Source organism: Xyrauchen texanus, chromosome 13 (genome assembly GCF_025860055.1).
Source record: "Xyrauchen texanus isolate HMW12.3.18 chromosome 13, RBS_HiC_50CHRs, whole genome shotgun sequence".
Taxonomy (NCBI): domain Eukaryota; kingdom Metazoa; phylum Chordata; class Actinopteri; order Cypriniformes; family Catostomidae; genus Xyrauchen; species Xyrauchen texanus.
In genome coordinates this window covers 10,497,688-10,521,154 of record NC_068288.1, presented here as the reverse complement: position 1 = coordinate 10,521,154, position 23,467 = coordinate 10,497,688, and the positions used below count along the sequence as shown (strand labels likewise).

Here is a 23,467-nt window from a genome sequence, read left to right as displayed (position 1 = left end):
AATTTAATTGGTACCCATTTATTTTGTGCCAGATATGTTCTGATCTGATGTAATATTTTTGGATCCTAAAAGTCCCATAATTGAAAGAAAAAAATCTTGTCCCCTTAATTAACCTCAATGTTGTTAGCATTCACAAATCAGTCTGAATTTGAATGATTTTAAGTATGTTTATGTAGTAAAGCCGGTGCCACACTAGCAGACTCCAAACAACTTGATTTTGTCAGAGGGTGTCACACTTCCTGACTGTTTTGCTGAGAAATTGCTCTCTTCGAACCGATATACGAACCGAACCAAGGGAGAAAACGTGGCAAGTTCTGAAACAAATGCTCCAAATGAGCCAGGAGTGAAAACGGCCTTATGATATGATTAATGGAGTAACTTTACTTTGTGAAAGTGAGTGATTGTGTATTTAGCTCCATAACCTTGCTGTAGAATGTGTATGTCCATATGCAGCTTTCAGTGAGTAACAAACTTACGTTTAATAAAAACTTTGTTGAGGCTCTGCTTTCTGATACTATATTAGTGTTGGAATAAAAGGCTGGAAAAACGCTTGGTGACAGAATCACTTTGGATTACAATCAGCATTTGTGATGATATGCAGCTGAGTGCTATCACAGATGAAAACGTTCAGATCAGCTTGATATCTTCAGTAAAAGACGAAGCTCATTGATCACAGAACTCTGGCGACAGAACAATTTTTTCTGTCATGTTTGATCCTTTTTTCCCTGTTGCTTTAAGCAACAACTCAGCAGGGAGTCCTAACAGTCAAGTGATTAATGACAGATGCTAAAGCACGCTTCATCTCCCTCTGCTTGTCGATTATGTAAATTATGCTCACACCTAAAAATCACTCGATAAATCGGCTAGTGTGGTGCTGGCTTAATCAAATGATTGGAAATGTCATGAAAATGAATTAGTCTGAAAATGTGGGAACCCTGTGAGTAGATTGGTAATCTATAGTTTCGAAGTAGCTTCGCCAACACTGCAGATAGTAGAAAATAAGTTCATTAATTATCTGACCGGTTGTTTGTCAGTCAATAAGTTCAAAATGTCGTTTGGCTGACTAACCTGCTTTGATTTTCTCTTGTTTCTTCACTTTTCATCATCTTTTCTTATCTACATCCTTTTTTGTTTTCTCGCTCACTTTTCTTTTTTCTCTTTCTCTGAACTGTCGCTGTTTTTTGGGGGGTTGGTTAGCCCCTATGGCCCCTCCTCCCCCCTCTGTCCTTCAGATTACTCCTCAGCTCCCGCTCATGGGCTTTGTGGCTCGAGTTCAGGAGACCAGTAAGTAATCAATTTGGAAAAAAGCAACTCTAAATTGTGTCTGTGGTAGATGCATGCATGATTTTAGCATGAGTTTTTTGCGTGTTCTTTACTTTTGTTCATACTTGTGGGATTTTTATTGATCTTAAGCTATTTCATTGATCAGATGTATGTAATTGTATCGCTCTTGATTCATATTCCATAATCTGCTAGAACATACTGTTTGAAACTTCCTGCATGTCTTGGACCACATACACACTTGAAGGGTTTGGAAGTGACAACTGCATTTAAATGAAGATGTTAATTAGTTCTCTTGTGTGGACAAAACACAAAAGTCACTCCCGAACTCACAATGGTTAATATATAGAGATAACCAAAGTAATTTTTTGGCATCTTGTGGATGCAACAAGTGGTGATGTAATCCTTCCTCATGATCACGTAGCCTGTTTTCATCAGCTGAATGGGACCGTTTTGCTTCGGTCAGGCTGTACGGATGATAGCCTAAATTCTGTGTATCATTTGTTCCTTTTTGCTTTCTGAATGTGATGTATTAAGGAAAACGCCCCTATTAATCCTTGAGATTTCCAACATAGCATACCGGTACACCGTCCTTAAACCATAGTCACACTCAAAATGACATTAAACGATTAAAAGAGAAAACATAAACTCACATTGTGCAGTTCAAAAGTCTATTCAAAATATAAATTAAACCTGGACAGTGGATTTTGCAGGTGCAATTCACTAAAAAGGTGAGTCTCGTCACACTTTAATACTCTTTAGTCTCGAATTCAGCTGATGAAAACACGCTGCATGATCACGAGGAAGGAATACATCAAGATATAGATTGGAATGCAGGTGCGAAAAACTTAAAAATAGCATTTTAAGTTTGCAAATAGCATTAGATGTGGTTACACCCCTGTTTAAATGCTAACATACAGAAGAGTGGCATCACTGCAGCATTTTTATTTAGTTTATTAGTCCCACAGACACCCTACACTAAACCTTAACCCTAACTCTACATTACAAAAACGAACCATGGTTTTACTACAGTAAACATATTATCACCATGGTATTTTTCTTGTGAAATCATAGTAACCACAGATCATTTTATCCGGATCAAACCCTTCACTGTGACCAAATCACTGCGAGGAATCTCTTTTATTTAATACTTTAAGTAGTATTATAGGAAATATTAAGAGTAGAAACATGGGAAAAGTAGCCTATATCAAGGGGTGGAATTCGGCACAGCCATTGACCAGCAAAATAACAAATGGCACTCCATGTCAAAAAGGCTGCCTGCCCCTGCTCTAGTAAATAACTGAACCTTGTGTATAGAATGGAAAGACACATTCAAAAGAGGAGTGACTACTGTATTTTGCTGCAGTGTGTATGTGATTGTAGTGAAATTCCTATTTGACCAAGTGGCTAGTAACTGCTGATTTGAGGTCAGCAGTTATTCCATCCCTCCTTAAAGGGGATAAGTCTCCCAAAAATGAAAATTCTCTCATCATTTACTCACCCTTATGCTGTCCTCGATGTGTATGACTTTCTTTTTTCTGCAGAATACAAATGAAGAATTTTAGAAGAATGTCTCAGCTCCGATCCGAGTGTTGACCAGAACTCAGAAGGTCCAAAAGGCAGCATAAAAGTAATCCATACGACTCCAGTGGTTAAATCCCTATCTTCTAAAGTAATATGATAGGTGTTGGTGAGAAAAAGATAAATATTAAAGTCCTTTTTTACTATAAGGGTGGGTTGAACCAATAAGGATTATACTTGGGGATTAACTTTAAACTTGCATCTGAGGTGGTCTAAAGAAATAACAGACCTACAATCAAACAATGGACTAGATTAATGAACAGTGGATGTACCATCAGCCCTTGGAGAGAAGCCTTTATAATAGGCTATTATTTATGTTTATTATGGCCTAACATCATGGGCCGTCGGCTGCGATGCTTGCTTTCAAATCTGGGGTGCGATGGCTCATCTCGTAGGCCATGAGTTTACCGGCTTCCTGATGCTTTACATGCGGGGACATAGACAGAACTCCTGATGAGAAGCGACAGGAGAACATTAATTCCGTATTTAACGAGACAGGTTACAAGCGTCAGGTGTTCGTAATTGCTTTCCTCCTCTTGTACTCGCATCAGTCGGCTGTCCAAGCTGTTCATTTTTGGCGCTGACGCGAGGTGAAGCAGTTGATCCAAAACTCGTGCCTTCCTTTATTCTTAAATCATGCTGCCATATTTTAGGCTGGTGACATTGTTCATGCTGCTGATACATTTTCTTAACCTGCTTGATCATCCCTGTGTGCTAAAGATCTACAGCTATGTTTAGAATCCATCATGGCTGACAAAATTAATCACAGGATATGGTTTTAATCGCAGGTTAACAGTTTAATCTCTGATACTTTAAACCGTATATAAAACTAAGTGGTGCAACACAACTCAAATAAAAATCACATTTGGATCAACAAACCCTCGATTAGCTCTACACTCGGCTTAATTTAATTTTTATTTGTGTAACCCACCCTAAATCTCCCTTTCACTTTCACATTCAGCCATCTATTGGTGTGGGCTGGTCAAAGGTTGAGATTTATAGGAAAAAATGACTTAAATATTGATCTGTTTCTCAACCACACCTATCATATCTCTTCTGAAGACATGGATTACAACACTGGAATTTTAAGGATTACTTTTATGCTGCCTTCGTGTCCTTTTTTGGACCTTCTAAGTTCTGGTCACCATTCACTTGCACTGGATGGACCAACAGAGCTGAGGTATTCTTCTAAAATTCTTCATTTGTGTTCAGCAGAAGAAAGTAAGTCAAACACATCTGTAATGGCATGAGGGTGAGGAAATGAGATCATTTAAATTTTTGGGTGAACTATTCCTTTAAATGTCTTGACCTTTATTAACACATTTCTCCTTTCCAGTAAGCATTACTCACATGTCCTCTGTCAAAGCAGAAGCAGAATTTACCCAATTCCCTCAAAATTTGCTTGTTACAATTTTTTATCCCTTTAGTCTCAGACGCACCCCCGCCACCACCTCCTGCAGAAGAGGTGGAGTTTGAGGAAGCAACCCCACCGCCGCCTCCTCCAGAGGACTATGAGGATGATGAAGGTGATGAGGAGGAAGAGTCGGCAGTGGTGGAGTACAGTGACCCTTACGCAGAAGAGGACCCGCCATGGGCTCCTCGCAGTTACATGGAGAAAGGTACATAGCTGTTAATAACGTTTACATGACTTCAGCTTTTGCTTTCATTGAAAATATATTTAATTAGTGGTGCTTGCTTAAGTAAGCATCACTATTGCTATTGCTCAAACTTAGGGTTAGGGGGTCATTCAAATCCCTGAACCAAAGTATTTTTCATAAACTTACATGTGCAACTCGTACCACATCATTTGTGTTACAGACATGAATGTTACCACAAATTATGCCATTTTTGGAGGGTTTAAAGTCAGAAAAGTGAAACTTGTAATTTTATAAATGCACTTAAATAAATGTTTCTGTTAAAACTTGTGGATTATTTGAGCTGTAAATAGTTTTTTACAGTCATTTTATGGTGTTAGGGTTTATGGAATTATGTCATCATGCAACATGTTAGGGTTAGGATATCTTTACACAGAAAAGGTTAGTAAGTGATTTAATCACCCTAAAATCACGTTAACACATGTTGTTTATGTCTAGTGGCTATACTTTTGAAATGGTGTGTATTTTAATATTGACGGATTAGCCCCATTCACTTCCATTGTAAGTGCCTCACTGTAACCCAGAAAGGTCTGACGAGTCAAAATACTTTGAATTTCTGAAATCAGATTTTTTCACTCACATGTGACACAGATATGTTAATTGGTTGATCGTCTGAACAGCCAAAAGCACTTTGAATCTGACATTTTCAAATCCGATCCAGGATTTTTTCCAATGTGCCTTCAGTGTGAACAGCCAGGTCAGATTTAATGTGATTTTTCAATAAAATATGCATGAAAAGATGCAGCAGTAGTGCTCATGTCACTCGTGCAGAAAGTTCCAAACTGGATCAAAACGCAAATGCAAGCAAGTCGATATAAATCTGAAATAATTACACATAAGTTATGTTTAATTATCTTTACACAAGTGTATAATGAAGTTTTCCTGCTGTCCTTCAATGTTAATTAAGTCCCACCATATGACTTCAAATGACTTTATCTGGTCTTCCATCACTTGCTGACATTTTTTAGGCAGTCATTAAGTGTTATGGTGTTAAAAATAAAATTAACTGCTAATAACAATTTTATTAATTCATTATATATATATACACTCACCTAAAGGATTATTAGGAACACCATACTAATGCTGTGTTTGTCCCCCTTTCGCCTTCAGAACTGCCTTAATTCTACATGGCATTGATTCAACAAGGTGCTGAAAGCATTCTTTAGAAATGTTGGCCCATATTGATAGGATAGCATCTTGCAGTTGATGGAGATTTGTGGGATGCACATCCAGGGCATGAAGCTCCCGTTCCACCACATCCCAAAGATGCTCTATTGGGTTGAGATCTGGTGACTGTGGGGGCCATTTTAGTACAGTGAACTCATTGTCATGTTCAAGAAACCAATTTGAAATTATTCAAGCTTTTTGACACGGTGCATTATCCTGCTGGAAGTAGCCATCAGAGGATGGGTATATGGTGGCCATAAAGGGATGGACATGGTCAGAAACAATGCTCAGGTAGGCCGTGGCATTTAAACGATGCCCAATTGGCACTAAGGGGCCTAAAGTGTGCCAAGACAACATCCCCCACACCATTACACCACCACCACCAGCCTGCACAGTGGTAACAAGGCATGATGGATCCGTGTTCTCATTCTGTTTACGCCAAATTCTGACTCTACCATCTGAATGTCTCAACAGAAATCGAGACTCATCAGACCAGGCAACATTTTTCCAGTCTTCAACTGTCCAATTTTGGTGACCTCTTGCAAATTGTAGCCTCTTTTTCCTATTTGTAGTGGAGATGAGTGGTACCGGTGGGGTCTTCTGCTGTTGTAGCCCATCCGCCTCAAGGTTGTGTGTGTTGTGGCTTCACAAATGCTTTGCTGCATACCTCGGTTGTAACGAGTGGTTATTTCAGGCAAAGTTGCTCTTCTATCAGCTTGAATCAGTCGGCCCATTCTCCTCTGACCTCTAGCATCAACAAGGCATTTTCAGCCCACAGGACTGCCGCATACTGGATGTTTTTCCTTTTCACACCATTCTTTGTAAACCCTAGAAATGGTTGTGCGTGAAAATCCCAGTAACTGAGCAGATTGTGAAATACTCAGACCGGCCCGTCTGGCACCAACAACCATGCCACGCTCAAAATTGCTTAAATCACCTTTCTTTCCCATTCTGACATTCAGTTTGGAGTTCAGGAGATTGTCTTGACCAGGACCACACCCCTAAATGCATTGAAGCAACTGCCATGTGATTGGTTGATTAGATAATTGCATTAGTGAGAAATTGAACAGGTGTTCCTAATAATCCTTTAGGTGAGTGTATATACATATATATATATGTGTGTGTGTGCAACTGGTCCTGGTCGCCCCGCTCGGAACGGGACTCGAACCGGCGTCTCTGGCGTGGGAGGCGGGTGCTCTAACAAGGAGGTTAAAGGCTACAGCCTCTAGCATCAGTCGCTGCACAGCTATCTACCAGCTGGCTGCCATTACATATATATATATTCAAATAATGAACATGTCTGGTTTATGTGTATATAATGGTCATGTCAGTGAAAGAGCATCGGATGTTAAGACAAGTGTCTGATATGGGCTAAATTTAAAATTAGGGATGCACCGATACCACTTTTTCTCTTCCAATTCCGATATCCAAAATCTCAGTATCGTCTGATACCGATCCCGATCAGATACCATTGTTGTTTTTTTTTGCATAATCAGTTTCAAATATCTTTACATTATTTTGTGGAACTAATTGGGAGTACTCTTTAATATGTAAAGAAACACAAACCTCTAACTACTAATTATTTCAATATAAATGTATAGCTTATTAAGAAACACTTACCGGTAATTATTAACTAGTATACTGGATAATATAGCAGCAAAATTAACAGTAATTCCAGTCTTCAATAGAAAAGAAGCCGTTTTTTTTTATTTCAGCTTGTATCTGGATTTTAAAGGATTCAGATCTCTTCTTTTTTTTAATTCAATTTAGTTGTAAGATATCAGCTCACTTTTCATTCACACAGTTATTTTTTGGAACCCATTCAACTTAAGTATTATTATCATTTGTAAACAAATAATAATATAATAGTAATATATTGTAACATATCTCAACCCTCATGCTTTTATTTTGACATTCTGAACTCTCCGGGAAGTACTGTCTGTCTGTTTGTTGGCTATTCACAGTAGTTTAATTCCCTTCTTATTCAAATTCTTATCAAATTCACCTCCGGTGCCGTTCTAAATCCATATTATACTTAAACTGAGATTTTGAGCATCTACTTCTGAGATGTTGTTCGTGAGTAGCGCTCAAATATTGCGCACCGCTGTGAAGGCCAAAAATAGCCGCGAGTGTGTGTAAACAGAGCAGCGCCATTCACTGACACTCGGGTGCTGCGCGCGCATTTTACATATTTACTTATTAAACACAGACTTGTGATACACAGAGCTGTCGCACGTCTTCAAGTGGCTTTGATTAAAATGCACGAGTTTTTAAGTTTTTTTCATCTCGGACAGCCTTTTTGGTAGATGTTTCAGCTATAAATGCTGTAAGCTTGAATCACATCACAAGTCAAATCAGTAGTCTGCCATCTATCTAAATGTCATGGTAAGCAAGCGGCTGATGTTTGTGATTCTCCCATTGATATCTGTTTGATTTGATATGAAGTAAGTGTAATGCACTCTTATTGGTGATGATGTGTCGTATGCATTAGGCCAATGTTGACTACACTGTCTGGTGTTCAAACTTCTTGTTTGTTAAAATGAAGAGACTGCTAAGCTACATGTTAAATATTTTTTGTTTCTATATGTATATCCTCTTTCAGTTTAGAGGCCTCTTTTTGTGTCTTCACCCCTCTTTCATTTTTCATCTCTTCTTTCTCTTGTGGTTTCTGTCAGTGGTGGCGATTTACGACTACATGCGTGATAAAGAAGACGAGCTGTCCTTCCAGGAGGGGGCGATCATTTACGTCATCAAGAAGAATGACGATGGCTGGTTTGAGGGTGTGATGAGCGGCACCACAGGCCTCTTTCCTGGGAATTACGTTGAGTCCATCATGCACTACGCTGACTGAGCCACGGAGTGGCGCCACTTCTCCTGTTTCTCATCTTCCTCATTCTTTGGGTGTGCACATAACACACACACACACACACACATAGGAACACAAATAAACTCAGCTACACTACATCATGCACAGGCTTGTTGCAGACAAACAAACTGTGGACGGAGATGACTTGGAGAGCAGCGGCAAAGAACTGAGGCGTTGGCACATTGGCAAAGAGGACGGTTCCTCAAGATTATAAGGGGAAAATAAACTATTGAAATGTGTTAAGATAAATTCATAAGAACATTTATTCATCTCTTATTTTGAATCTCTTAGAAACATGTATCAGAAAAGTGTTGGGTATGCTTGACTTGTGTTGATATTGATTGCTTTGGCTCCTGTTCCTCCTCTGCTATGGGGGAACGGTCATAACACAGTGGAAGAACAGTTATCCACGCTCATGCCGTCATGAAGTTGCTCGGGTGAAGGAAGTGGGATGGGAAGATGGGCATCTTGGACATGCATAATTTTTTTACATCACTTAACTGTACCAGCAAATGAGAGAAAAGCTTTTGCTAAGAATGACACAACAAGGATTTTATTGTCCCAGGTCGTAAAGAAATGCATTAATTTAGGTCGTCTTATATACTTGTTATTCATTGCATTTGGGGTGATATTTATTTTTTTAAAACTCTGTTACATTTAGGATGCGGTTCAGATTGAAATCTTTAGCAGAAAGATATACCAAAGGATTTCAGTGACGGTTTGGATCGTGAACAGGACCGAAAACAACCTTAAAATATTTACTTTTCACCATTCCTTTACATTCATTTCTTTCCAACAAAGATGTTATTGCTTGAAAATGTTTGCAAGTATGTGTATTCTTTATATGTATGATAAAAAAAAAACGCTATTCAGTTGTTCAGGAAGTTTGTGCCATAAAGAAATATATTTAGATGGTCATATTTTTGGACATGAGAGGTTTTCACGAGTCTCAGCACCAGATGTGGTGTTCTTCAGGAAGAAAATGTGTATTGTGATCTTTGATTCATCCCTTTGACCAGCTGTGGACTTAAAGATGCAAGACTATTCTATATGTGTGTTATATATTGATTTATATTACAGAATTACTATTGTGTTGGTGTGTGACTGGTGTAGAGACCCCATTTTATCTGCAATAACTAAGGCACAGTTGGAACGTCCTCAGTCGATGCGCTTGAGATCTTTTAAGCACAAGATAAATGTGATCTTAGGGAGACCTTATAAAATGTGAACTGACTTGCAGATGAAGTTATGGTCAAGAAATGAAAACAGAAACCAGCCCAAACTTTAAAACAACCTCTGACCCACATGCAGATAATGTGGAAGAAACTACTAATGCACAGAAACCTTTTCTATAAAGTATTTCAATGTCTATATGTAAGTGCGTGTGAGTGTGAAACTTTGATTTCACTGTTTATAGATTGTTGGTGACTGACTCGCTTGTCTGTGTGCAAATCTTTACTTTCAATGAAAGGTCTGTGGCAGTGCGTGTGTGTGTGTGTGTGAAATGAGTCTTGCATGTTGATAAATTCTGTGATTTTCCTGCTGATGGAGAATAAACTGGAAATATCTGGTCAACTGCCTTAAAGCGTCATTGAACGTTTTCTTGGGTAGGTTATTGTACAATTTTGCATATCTAGAACAGTCTACGCTGCACTTGAAACCATAAAAAGCAGAATTGAAAGATTAATGCAGCCACTGTCTTTGCACTGGAATTACAATTGCAAGATTTTCCTTGGCAGCACAAAGACAGACAGGGAGAATAAGTGGTCAAATTTTTATTAGTATTAATAGGTTAACATTAAAACCTTTTGGGTTATGTACAAAGTATAAATCATTCCAACTGTAGTTCAAAGACTGACATTTAAGTAAATTTACAGAATTCATCCATCCAACTTTTTCCCCAAATGATGCAAAAGTTACACATTTTTTTAATCTGCATTTTGACATTTGATTTATTTTGGATATGTGTTTTTTTTTTAATCAAAAACTGATGTGTCACATACTTTAAATTTTTTATCCTAAATTACATTTCTTTAATATAGGACATGTTTTAGTAGTATTTTCTCTTACAGCAGAGCCAAATCTGTCATTTTAAAACAACTAAATTGCAACTAGTACAAAAATCAATTCTACGATTATTCTTACCATGTTATGAATAAGTCAATATCTTCTAGTATATAATCTAGAGTTGGTGACAGTAGTTCACATTTTTAAAAGTGCACCATTCATGTCATGCATCTTTTTATAGATTTCCTCTTACATTTATCATTTGTCAGTCCTTCCACGGTCAATCTGTTACTAGTTTATTTTACATTAACCCACACACCCTGTTGGAGACTTCAAACTCCCCGCTTAGAAACCCAAACACAGAAAAATACATTACTAGGAGAGACAAACATGTCAAAACCTTTGCCTACACATAAATGATTCTATGCATAATATTGCTCTAGGCGTTCAGTCGCGCACTCTCTCTGTAATATTGATTGCTGCTATACAGAGAAACACAAATCACGCACACGTGCACACGCGCATACAGGGGAAACAGAAAAAGGTTTAATGGAAGGATAGGAAGAGTCAGAGTGGAATTTGTCCAAAGTGGTTTATCTTGCTACCCAGCTGACATCTGCACCCTATGGCTCACAGATCAGCGTCTCCGTCACAAAATTGTTCTCAAAGTGGCGGATCTTGAGGCAGTTGAGAGCCTCACGCTTCTGGATACCTGTAAAGAAACAGAAGATGACACGTAGACACACTCACCCTTCATGCCATCCCAGATGTACATGACTTTCTTCTGCAGAACACAATTGAAGATTTTTAGAAGAATATGCCAGTTCTTTAGGTCCATACAATGCAAGTGAATGGTGGCCAGAACTTTTAAGCTCCAAAAAGCACATAAAGGAAACATAGAAGTAATCAAAAAGACTCCAGTGGTTAACTCCTTATCTTCAGACGCGATAGGTGTGGGTGAGAAATAGATCAGTATTTAAAAGCTGCACTTTGTAAGATTTTTTGGTTAATTTTTTTTTTTAATTAAATTTCTTTTCTCCCCAATTTGGAAGGCCAATTCCCAATGCGCTCCAAGTCCGCATGGTGGCATAGTGAATCGCCTCAATCCGGGTGGTGGAGGACGAATCTCAGTTGCCTCCGCATCCGAGACAGTCAATCTGCGCATTTTGTCACGTGGCTTGTTGAGCGAATTACCGCGGAGACATAGCATGTGTAGAGGCTTCATGCCATTTTCCTCGGCCTACATGCACAACTCACCACCCGCCCCACCGAGAGCAAGAACCACGTTATGGCGACCACGATGAGGTTACCCCATGTGACTCTACCCTTCCTAGAAACCGGGCTAATTTGGTTGCTTAGGAGACCAGGCTGGAGTCACTCAGCACGCCCTGGATATGTTGTCTGGTAGGGTTGTTGAAGCTTATGTTACTTGTCATGCTTGTATGAATCGAACAATACTCGTGTGTTAACAGATAACAAATGTATCTACGTTGTAGGGGAAGTTACTGTGACAGGTTTACTAATATTTTTGACTTCTGAAATTGAACGTCAACTTTTATATTGCATTTTCAAGTATACTGTTTTCATGTTTAATAAAATATATCTTATCCCCATCATTACTGAATCCTAATTTTAAAAGCTTAAATCATGAGATTCATCAGCAAGAAGAGCAGGGCCGAGACACGAATCGCATTTAGTGTGCTTCGGCAAATTGCTTGCAATTTTAAGTTTCAACCATAGATGTCGCTAGAGAGCACAAAGTTACACAGAGCTGCTTCAAGTCCTTTTTTACAATAAATCTCCACCTATGAACAGCAGGTTGTGATATGCATGAAGAATGTGAATCACCACAAAAAAAAATAAAAAAAGAGGAGGAGGAGGAATTGAAAGTGGAGATCTACAGTAATACAGGACTTAAATATGGATCTGTTTCCCACCCACATCTATCATATCGCTTCTGAAGATATGGATTTAACCACTGGATTCCTTTTAAGCTGACTTTGTTAATTTTGGTGCTTTAAAGTTCTGGTCACCATTCACTTGAATTGAATAGACCTACTGAGCTGAGATATTCTATAGGGTGAACTATTCCTTTAATATTGTCACACAGTAAAGTGGCTCTGCGTGTTTGAATTCATGAATCCAAGGTGGTATCTCTGACCATGCACTAAGTGGTCCTCAAAAGTGTAAAGACCCCTGCACACTTCATACGAAAAACAAATGGATGTGATGTCAATTAGAACAAAATATGCCCAAAACAAAGGGGTTTTTGTTAGCAAGCGAAGAACACTATCCCAGCCGTGAAGCATGGGGGTGGCAGCATCGTGTTGTGGGGGTGCTTTGCTGACGGACTAGTGCACTTCACAAAATAGATGGCATCATGAGGAAGGAAAATTATGTGGATATATTGAAGCAACATCTCAAGACATCAGCCAGGACGTTAAAGCTCGGTCCAAATGGACAATGACCCCAAGCATTTCTCCCAAGTAGTGGCAAAATGGCTTAAGGACAACAAAGTCAAAGTATTGGAGTGGCCATCACAAAGCTCTGACCTCAATCCAATATAAAATGTGTGGGCACAACTGAAAAAGCTTGTGTGAGCAAGGAGGTCTACAAACCTGACTCCATCATACCAGTTCTGTCTGGAGGAATGGGCCAAAATTCAAGCAACTTATTGTGAGAAGCTTGTGCAAGGCTCCACAAAACGTTTGACCAAAGATAAACAATATAAAAGGCAATGCTATCAAATACTAACAAAGTGTATGTAAACAGCTGACCCACTGGGGATAATAATACATATTAAAATAAAGCAGTGAACCTAACTGACCCAAGACAGGGAATGTATTCTACGATTAAATGTCAGGAATTGTGAAAAACTGAGTTTTAATGTATTTGATTAGGTGCATGTTAATTTCTGACTTCAACTGTATATTACTTTAAATCATTGAGTAGTTAAATCAGCTTCTTTTACAGTGTGAATTCTGCTCATAGAATGAGGCATGAAGTCATTGATAACACATTTTAATGTCATATTAATTAAGGTTTTAAATGTAGTCTTGAGCATCCTTATATTTAAATGTACCTCTAAACACCTCCCCATGTGGCCAGCGTCTGAATGTTTGCAAACGGTATGTCGTTGCTTATCAGATTCAAAATTATTTTGACCTCTAAAGAAATAAAGAAGAACTTCTCTGTAAGCGTGCTGGCTAGGGCCTTAAAAGACAAGTGTGCGTGTTTACCAAAAACAGTCTCTCTGCGCTCCAGTTTGTAGGTGTCCCTCCCTTTGCAGAGGCCGTTGATGAAGTAACCCAGCTGATCCACATGCTCCACCTTTCCTGTCACGATCATCTTTTCACGGACCAGGTAGGACTGTGGCAGGTATGTTCCAGCCTACACACACAACCAGGGTTACATTATCTTACATTTGTTACACGGCTCTCTTTTATGAATGATTTATTTTTGCATTAAAAAAAAAAAAACATTACTCAATCAATATTTCAAATCCATTTATTCGGCAAGTAGCCATGTAATAAGTAGGATAACGTGTCAGACGGTTATGATAACAACTGGCTGACGTACATTTATCTCTTTCTTATACATATTATAGGTCTACATTTCAAAGCCTAGCAAACTGCTTACCAAAACAGCATTTTTGGGATACATTTGAAAGCAACTTTAGCAATCTAATAACTTTAAAGGACTACTGATGGCTAGGCAGGAGACATTAGTTAATTTTGTACAATTATACAAAATATTATGTACTGGATTATCTATACTTGCACTGATACGTAATAAAACTGGTTCTAAGAAGCAGTGTTTGCCATGGTTACCTTGATGTTGACGAGCAGCTCCAAGAAGTCTTTGGGCGGCATCACGACAGAGGTGTTGAGCGGAATGACGTAGCATTTGTTCAGACGCAGATCCAGATAGGCTGTTAGTCTCTGAGAGCAGAGAAGGAAAACCAGCACAAATTTGGTGGGGTTGGGTTAGTCTCATATCTATTAAATATCCTGTCTGTTTTTGACTTTGAAACCTCTCCTGATATTGTGTGTGTGTGTTCCCTCGTGGGATTCATTGGTTTCTCACCCTGTTGAAGTCATGAACGATGTCGGCAGGGTCGCTGTCGCTGAACTTGGGCACTGGGATGTTAATAAGCTCCACTCCATCGTCCTCCAGAACCCTCACTCTCTCTTCAATCCTCTTTAACACGGACGGCAAATCCATCTCACTTTCCTCATGGCTATCCTGCATCATGTAATTCTCCTCACGGTAGTTCACACCACAGAAATATATCTTCTCCTCCAAGAGACAATCCTCAACATTATCATCAAAATACAAATTCTTCCACAATTAAACACCAAAACACACATTGCTCTTTAAGAGTTATTGACAACTACAATTTTGGTACTATTTTAGTCACTCAAACATATAAAAAGTCTTTATTCTCATGCAGTATTACATATTTTGAAAGTCGTTTTCTCACCTCTACGAAGAAATACCTGTACAGGTAAGCTCCACCCACCACCACGCCGGACAGAATAAGGGCCACACCCAAACACATGCACCAGCACCAGGCCCTGGACTGCTGCCTGACACGCAGACCATCCTCCACATCCTGTACACACAGACACAGACACACACAGTCAGCTGTATCCACTGCAAGAAAAGTGCAAATATGTGTTTTTGGTCCTTGAGTGGTCGATGACTCCACCAATACTTTTATTTACATTTTTGAATGTCACATCCTCTAATTTTATTGGACAAGCAGCATTCAAAGAGTGCTGACACTTAGTAATCAGTTTTCCTGACCAACCATTATGTGGCGCCATCATATCTCTGATTGCCACTGGACTGTTTTCTGGTTCCAGTGTCCATAAGAAGCAATGCAAAATTTGCAAAATTAGTGATCCAGATGGACAACAACAACCATTTTAAGTGTTAATTGTAGTAAAAATGGATTATGAATAAAAGTAACTATTCAAAGTAGCCTAGTTAATGATATCAACGCGACTAAACTCTGGACATTGCTTCATATCATCCACCCCACTTGGCACTTAAACAGTCATCAGGACTCTGTAAAGTATCGGCACTATAGTGCTATGTTTTTGTTTTGTTTTTTCCGGCAGTTTATACAAATGCAATATGCCAATCATCACATTATCCACTAAAAACATACGCCAATGCAAGTGAAAACCCTGAGGACTGGAAAATTAAAACAGGCTACCGTTATGAATCGTGGAACACTTTCACATTAAAAAAGCTGGATAACCATTCTTCAATGTTTTTATCAAAACGCTTGTCTGTGTTCCAGACAGTCTGTGCGTTATTAGTTATTACATTAGTTGCAGATACATGCAACGCTTGATTCTGCTTTGGCTTTGTATGAAACTATGTTCATTAGAGGAGCAAAATTACTGAACATATTGTGACTAAATTGCAAGTTTCTCAATAGTAAATAATTGTTAAAATATATAAAATAGGGGAAGACCGATATACCAGTTTTACAGATTAATCAATGCAGATAGTTGCTTTTTGGAACCATCGGGGTTATCTGCAAAAATCTATGCCAATAGTTTTTTCTTAATCCTTAAATGTTAGGCTCTGGAGATATGCATAAACGATTTTTAAAAATAAGAGTTATAAGCAAGTTAAATTTGTATTGAAAACAGGTTTGAAAAGTTCTGTTGTCACTATAAAAATGTCATACCAATAAAAACTGAGAGCATCACAAACAGCAGAGCAGCATTAAAAAAATAAGAATCCTATATCAATTACAAGCTCCAAAAATGCTCAGGTGAGAAATCATTAGTATCTGTGATTTGATTACCACCTTTGGCTTTTTGTTGTAGCACAAATCATAAATTATTAAGCAACTGCATGAAGACGTGGTGCCGTTAAGGTTAAAATGAAACTACTATTATTAGTGGTATTGACCAACATTAATATAATTTAAATTAAGTTCCTCACAGAATAGTGCTGGGATGAGTGACAGATGAGATATAGAGCACCTGGAGAGCGTGCATGTTGAAGAAAGTTCAGCTAAAAGCAATCATGATCACTCTAACAGTCTATCGACCCTTTTACACTGCACGCTGAAGCAGGACCGAGGCAGTGCGTATTTTTTCCTGACGTTCGTGTTATCAAATGAGTGCATTTACCACTACACATGCGGTGTGTAGTGTAAAACATGAATAATCGCTCCACACGGTATGCTTAAAGGGCGGAGCAAGCACTCGTTTATTAGTGAAGGAGTGTATATGTGATTCCCTACGTGCTGCAAAAAAAGATTGGCCCTGAATCTAGGCACAACCGGCCTATCACAGATTTAAGATGAAGATCAGTGGCAGATTGATCGGTGCACCCCTAATTATATGAATACATGCACTGTCAGCACATACATCTTGTCTCAAACTTCATATTTTAATAATAAAAAACCTTGATCTGGTTAATAGGTTATAACAATCTTAATTTTGTAAATATTTCAATATAGAGCATTGTAACTAATTTCCCCAGTGATTTTCAGGCTAGCTTAAAGCCACGCATTATGTGAACAATCCTATATGTTTCTGATTATTATTGTGATTTGGTTGAACAAACGCCATCTGGGATTTGTATTTATTTTTAACTCTTGCAGCCTCCATTTCTGTGCTCGGAGTAACGAAAGAAAAAGAAAATAGTTTTAACATTCTAGAAATCAATTTTAAAAACTGTCGGTCGACTCATCAGTTATCTGCCTTTTCTGTCACCTTAGTTATCAGTATCTGCAAAATCCAATATTGATCAAACTCTACTCTACAAAAGCATGATGGCTATTGTAATATTCCATTTTAGATTACCTACAGCGGAATCACAGCCTTGCTGTAATTAAGTACAACTTACTGGAAATTATTTTATGCCAAGTTATTAGTTTGTGAATCGCATTAAATGTCTGTGGGACGCTTTCAATGGTACAAGTCTGTGACCACCTGGAACATAGAATTCCACAGCTTATGCAACAAACCGAAACAACAGCTGCTCACTTCATGAACTCACTAATATTTCATGATCCCACTGCTACTGCGGGGAACTCTGTGTTTGCTCCCAAATTTTTGGCAATTTTCTCTTTAAAACTTCCCCCTCGATCCCTAATGCACCCGTTTATGTTTGCTTGCATAGAACGAGCACATTTTTATTTATTTTTTTTATTTTGAGTGTGTGCGCTCAGTCAGGGTGTGGCTTTATTCAAAACAATGACATTGTGTGCAATAGAGACTGGGACATTTCTATCCTTCCTCCAGAGACTAACAGGAACAAACATGTTGCATGATGTAAATGAACAAAACATCTGACACAATGAGAGAGAGTGAAAGTGAATGAGACTATGAACTAGGGACTAGAAATGGTTTAAGGAACCTAAATGGTAATGAAGTCTCTTTCAATTAATCCAGAGTGAAAATATTATTATTAAATCTTGGTAATGGTCAATAACTTTATTTCATTCCATTCATTTTTTCATTAAAAAATAAACAACAAAGGGTTCTTCACAGTACATTTTCAGATTCACACCATTTCGTCTTGCCTGAAAAAGCAAGAGATAGTTTAATTAATGACTGTTCTTAATATCTAGAATCAACACAAAATTCTGAATGCTGATTAAGCAGACTTTTAGAGCTACATTTCAAATGATTCTCGACAGAAAACAGTTTTGACTCTAAAGTAAAGTGCATCAGTAGTCTAATTTCATAATACTTTCGGGCTGCAACATTAATCAAAATAACATTAAAATGGGGATATGCTAATTTGTGATTATTAAACAGCAAAAAGCTGTGATTGAAGACAGATAAACATGTTCTTTGTGCACTCCAAAATAAACTGGTGATGTGCTGTTCTTTGCACGTGCGAACCTCGTGTGCTCGTGTTTTTAGGACTCTGTTAATACTGCATTTTAAAGCAGTCTAACAATTCCAAACATTAGTAACTGTAACTTATTATACACGTCTACAAACAAGGCATGATAACAGAAAAACAGGAAATGACAGCGATTCAATAGATGCGGAACATTATAAACCACACAATGCACTTTCAGTTTCAAAATAAAACCTTCAGGTAAAGGGGTGAAGTAAATAGGACAGAAATATATTACTTCTAAATAAAACAAATCTAATCTTCAAAATAACTTTAGTAAAATATATTAAGGTAGATAATGTTTTTTATTAAGCTGCTATGTATCATTGCACATACATTTAGATACAGCTGAAGTCAGTAGTTTACATACACCTAGGTTGAAGTCATTAAAACTCATTTTTTAGCACTCCACAGATTTAATATTAGCAAACTATAGTTTTGGCAAGTTGTTTAGGACATCTACTTTGTGCATGATAAGTAATTTTTCTAACAGTTATTTAGACAGATTGTTTCACTTTTAATTGACTACAATTCCAGTGGTTTGGAAGTTTACAGGCAGTAAGTTAACTGTGCCTTTAACCAGCTTGGAAAATTCCAGAAAATTATGTCAAGCTTTTAAGACCTACCTTCAAACTCGCCTCTTTGCTTGACATCATGGGAAAATCTAAAGAAATCAGCCAATTTTTTTGGCCCTCCACAAGTCTGGTTCATCCTTGGGAGCAATTTCCAAACGCCTGAAGGTATGACGCTAATCTACAAACAATGGTACGCAAGCATAAACACCATGGGACCACACAGTCTTCATACCGCTCAGAAAGGAGATGCATACGGTCTCCCAGAGATGAACGTAGTTTGTTGCCAAAAAAACAGCAAAGGACCTTGTGAAGATGCTGAAGAAAACAGGTAGACAAGTATCTATATCCACAGTAATACAAGCCCTTTATCGACATAACCTGAAAAGCTGCTCAGCAAGGAAGAAGCCACTGCTCCAAAACTGCCATAAAAAAGTGCACATGGGGACAAAGATCTTACTTTTTTGGAGAAATTTCCTCTGGTCCGATGAAACAAAAATTGAACTGTTTGACCATAATGACCATCATTATGTTTGGAGGAAAAATGGTGAGGCTTGCGAGCCGAAGAACACCATATCAATCGAGATGCATGGGGGTGGCAGAATCATGTTGTGGGGGTGCTTTGCTGCAGGAGGTACTGGTGCACTTCCCAAAATAGATGGCATCATGAGGAAGGAAAATTAAGTGGATATATTGAAAGCAACATATCAAGACATCAGCCAGGAAGTTAAAGCTTGGTCGCAAATGGACAATGACCCAAAACATACCCCCAAAGTTGTGACAAAATGGCTTAAGGACAACAAAGTCAAGATATTGGAGTGGCCATCACAAAGCCCTGACCTCAATCTGATAAAATAAATGTGTGGGCAGAACTGAAAGAGGCCAACAAACCTGACTCAGTTACAGGAATGGGCCAAAATTCAAGCAACTTATTGTGAGAAGCTTGTGGAAGGCTACACAAAATGTTTGACCCAAGTTAAACAATATAAAGGCAATGCTACCAAATACTAACAAAGTGTATTTAAACTTCTGACCCACTGGGAATGTGATGAAAGTAATAAAAGCTGAAAAAAAAAAATCACTCTCTCCACTATTATTCTTAATATTAATTTCACATTCTTAAAATAAAGTAGTGATCCTAACTGACCTAAGAAAGGGAATGTTTTCTATGAATAAATGTGATAAATTGTGAGTTTAAATGAATGTGGCCAAGTATGTAAACTTCTGACTTCAACTGTATAAAGTGCATAAATGTACAAATGTTATTCTCCCTTGTGTTCATTAGCCTAAATGTAAAACTATTGGGAAACATGCCTTTTTAATCTTTAAATAGACTTTTATTCAATGCCTTTCAAATATTTAATCTGCTTGGCAACAATGGTTGTTTGGATGAAATGATGGTTCCTCTTAATACTTTTGAGCTATTTCAGAGCAATTGAATAATTAAAGCTAGTTTTAAAGTTATAAACCGCAATAACAGTATCATTTGTTCACGTGACTTTCGAATTGTGAAAAAATAAATGGCTGTGCGCAAAACCACGCCGTGGTCAATAAACGAGGTGCAGACGGTCCACTCGTTAACAATGAGCAAAACGATAAAGTCTTTCAGGAAGTGTATCAGCTGTTGGCAGCACACGGCTACCACCGAACCTACCAACAATGTTGAAAAAGCTTAAGTGACTACAGAACCATCAAGGAAAAGAGGAAGTGGGCGCCATCTAAACTGGCGAGCAATGGGAGGGAGAGCGCCCTGGACTGGTGTTGATGGAGGATGGTATGTTTTGTTGTTAAATCTATACTCTGCTTGAAAGCTTCACTTTATTTAGTTAACCAGCTACTGGAAGATTGCTTCTAAATAATCAGGCCAATTACACTTGTGTAAAATCATCATGCAACAACTGCTTTATGCAGCACAATGAGCTAGTAGCTAACAGCTAGCGGTCGGGTTATTGTTTTGGTCAGTTTGTGTCGTGTTTAAGATGATGTTACGGCAGAGGGGCAACACAAATATGACGATTAGCCTATAATCCCACCCATGTTGAGGTGGCACTAAACTGCAATGGAAATGCAAGCTCAGAAAAGTAAAGAGAGTAGAGTTGAGGCAAGTGGAACCGTAACGTGCAGTGGAAAAGTGCCATAGGGTTCACCCTTGTACACAGAGACACACTGCTCAGCCCTAACAGTGAGCGTCTTTGTTTAACTATCCCAAGCCTTAGAGAGTTTTTGAAGGTACATGGATGGCCATTTCTGGTAGTCGGCTCCAGCCACAAGTTCAGTGAGGCTTTGATCACCTGCATGACAGGATTTCAAGACTGCATGACAGACCACACAGCAGGCTCTTTACAGCTTATCTATTGATGAATTGATACCTTAAACTGATTTAGATAAGAATGAGAGTGCTTAAGACTCTCTGGTTGCAGGAAATATTATATAGTAATGATATAAAGGCAAAGCACACAGCTCCATGCATGAAGCCATGCATGCCATCTTAATCAATTGCTTCTCCTTCCTGCTGAAACACTCTTTTACATCATTGTTGTGTCTGCTGAAATCAGTAGCAGATCCTGGCATAGGTGATAAAGGCAGACTCCTAGGGCGGCAATGCTCTCTGGGGTGGCACAATATCGCGATAGGAGAAAAGTGCCCCAAATAGTGCCACCCAGCCCACACGGAGAGCACTCAATGGGAGAAAGGTGCCTAGAGATGTTACTAACAGGCTACTCAGCATTAAAGGCTCTATATGTTTAAGATTAAGAATGTTCATAATGCATTCTTACATTGTGTTGTTCAGAATGTAAGAATGATGATCAACATACATATATATATATATATATATACACACACACGTAAATATATAAAATATATATATTTTTTAATTTCTATATTAATTGTCTAGTTATTTTTATTTAAAGGGATAGTTAACCCAAAATTTTTCTCTCATCCTTTACTCACCCTCATGCCATTCCAGAAACATAGCTTTCTTTCTTTTGCAGAATACAAATGAAGATTTTTAGAAGAATATTTCAGCTCTCTAGGTCAAGAAAATGCAAGTGAATGTTGGCCAGAAACTTGAAGCTCCAGAAAGCACATAAAGTAATTAATAAGACTCCAGTGGTTAAATCTATGTCTTCAGAAGTGACATGATAGGTGTGGGTGAGAAACAGATCCATATTTAAGTCCCTTTTTACTCTAAATCTCCACTTACACTTTCAGACATCAAAGTAAAACTAAACAGGCATCAAATGTGACTTTCAGACGTGAAAGTGGAGATATAGACTATAGAGTACAAAAAGGACTTAATGTTGATCTCATGTTGTTGTTGAAATACAGCCACTTGGCTCAGGCTGCACCACGGGACTGATCACAGAAGCCGGGTTTCAGTAGACACAACACTGTCTTATGAATGATTCACGACCTTTTCTTCTTCAGCTTATCTACCCGATTCGCACTTTCAGCGCTGACTCATCCTCAGTGGCAGACTATCGTATTTGGATAACAGAAGCTGTAGATGCATGAGTGAGAACTGGTCTGACACTTCTGAAAGTGGCTAAACGTGTTTATCCTCTTCTTGACGTTACTTGATTCACGACTGCAACCGATTCAGGAAGTGCAAGTGGATACAATTATACATATAAACCGTCGCACACTCATTCTTTTATTTTATGCATTTATATGAATTTACAACAATGCACGGCTGTGCGTGGAAATGCATTAGGCAACTACAAAAAAACAAAAACCGCAAAAGTGCAACGCATCTTTATTCATTTGCACGCATTTCTAAAAATGCTATGTCTTTTGAATAAACCATAACGTTGCAAGAGCGCGCATGGTTATGCATTAGACGTCAGTTTAAAAAAAAAACTCTTAAAATGTAATGCATGGAGTTTTGTACTTGGTGTATAATTCCTGGTGTTTGTGTTGAACTGACGGCCATTTTCCTGTAAGCTCAAAGCTGTCTGACGCTCAGACTATATAAACACACTGAAACTAAGCAGGAGATGGCTTCCCTATACATACACACACACACATTAAAACAAAATTCTCAGCGTTACTTTACTACTTAATGTCGAAAAATCCTTAATTTTTATTTTACATTCTCAATCGACGTTTACATATTTTCATCTATACAATCTGACCGACCATTACCACATCGAATAAAGAATTTTATAGTTAAAACAACGTTGTTATTGAATACTTTCGGTCTGTTTTAAACCACATTAGCCGGGTAACATTCGTGCTAACAAAACTCACCACATCCTGAGGGATCAAAGCTTCATCTTTCTCCTTTTTCACATCCTTCTGCCCGAGAGCTGAATTGAACGCGAGTTTTACCATGTTGGGTCACAGAAATTTGGGGGGTTTTTGTTCAGTTTTGTTTCTAAGAGAAAGCTCGATAGAACCGACGACCTATCCTGACACAGTTCTGCCTCACAACTTGCTGTGGCGCATTTAAC

The 23,467-nt window shown here is 38.3% G+C and overlaps 2 protein-coding genes across 21 annotated transcripts in view; one reads left to right on the top strand and one right to left on the bottom strand.

Annotated features, from left to right (window-relative positions):
* Positions 1-11,270, top strand: part of LOC127653633 (abl interactor 2-like) — a 26,908-nt gene extending 15,638 nt beyond the window's left edge. For 11 of the 17 annotated variants that reach the window (XM_052140377.1, XM_052140373.1, XM_052140371.1 and 8 more), the window contains 3 exons: positions 1,198-1,284; positions 4,290-4,481; positions 8,360-11,270. In XM_052140377.1, coding sequence (XP_051996337.1) covers positions 1,198-1,284; positions 4,290-4,481; positions 8,360-8,535 — 455 coding nt within the window. In that variant the 3' untranslated portion in view covers positions 8,536-11,270. The remainder of the gene's footprint in view (positions 1-1,197; positions 1,285-4,289; positions 4,482-8,359) is intronic. The other 6 variants (XM_052140376.1, XM_052140389.1, XM_052140383.1 and 3 more) reach the window with 1 other exon arrangement.
* On the bottom strand, positions 10,311-23,467 carry itm2ba (integral membrane protein 2Ba). Of its 4 annotated transcripts, none has more exons than XM_052140390.1 (6): positions 23,265-23,467; positions 15,041-15,172; positions 14,644-14,871; positions 14,388-14,498; positions 13,797-13,947; positions 10,311-11,269 (listed from the first exon to the last, which is right to left on the bottom strand). In XM_052140390.1, the coding sequence occupies exons 1-6, from the start codon at positions 23,346-23,348 to the stop codon at positions 11,181-11,183; spliced, it is 795 nt and encodes a 264-aa protein (XP_051996350.1). In that variant the 5' UTR covers positions 23,349-23,467; the 3' UTR covers positions 10,311-11,180. The 4 variants fall into 4 exon arrangements, with proteins under 4 accessions (XP_051996350.1, XP_051996351.1, XP_051996352.1 ...); XM_052140391.1 differs by having other exon boundaries at positions 14,644-14,856; XM_052140392.1 differs by having other exon boundaries at positions 14,644-14,853.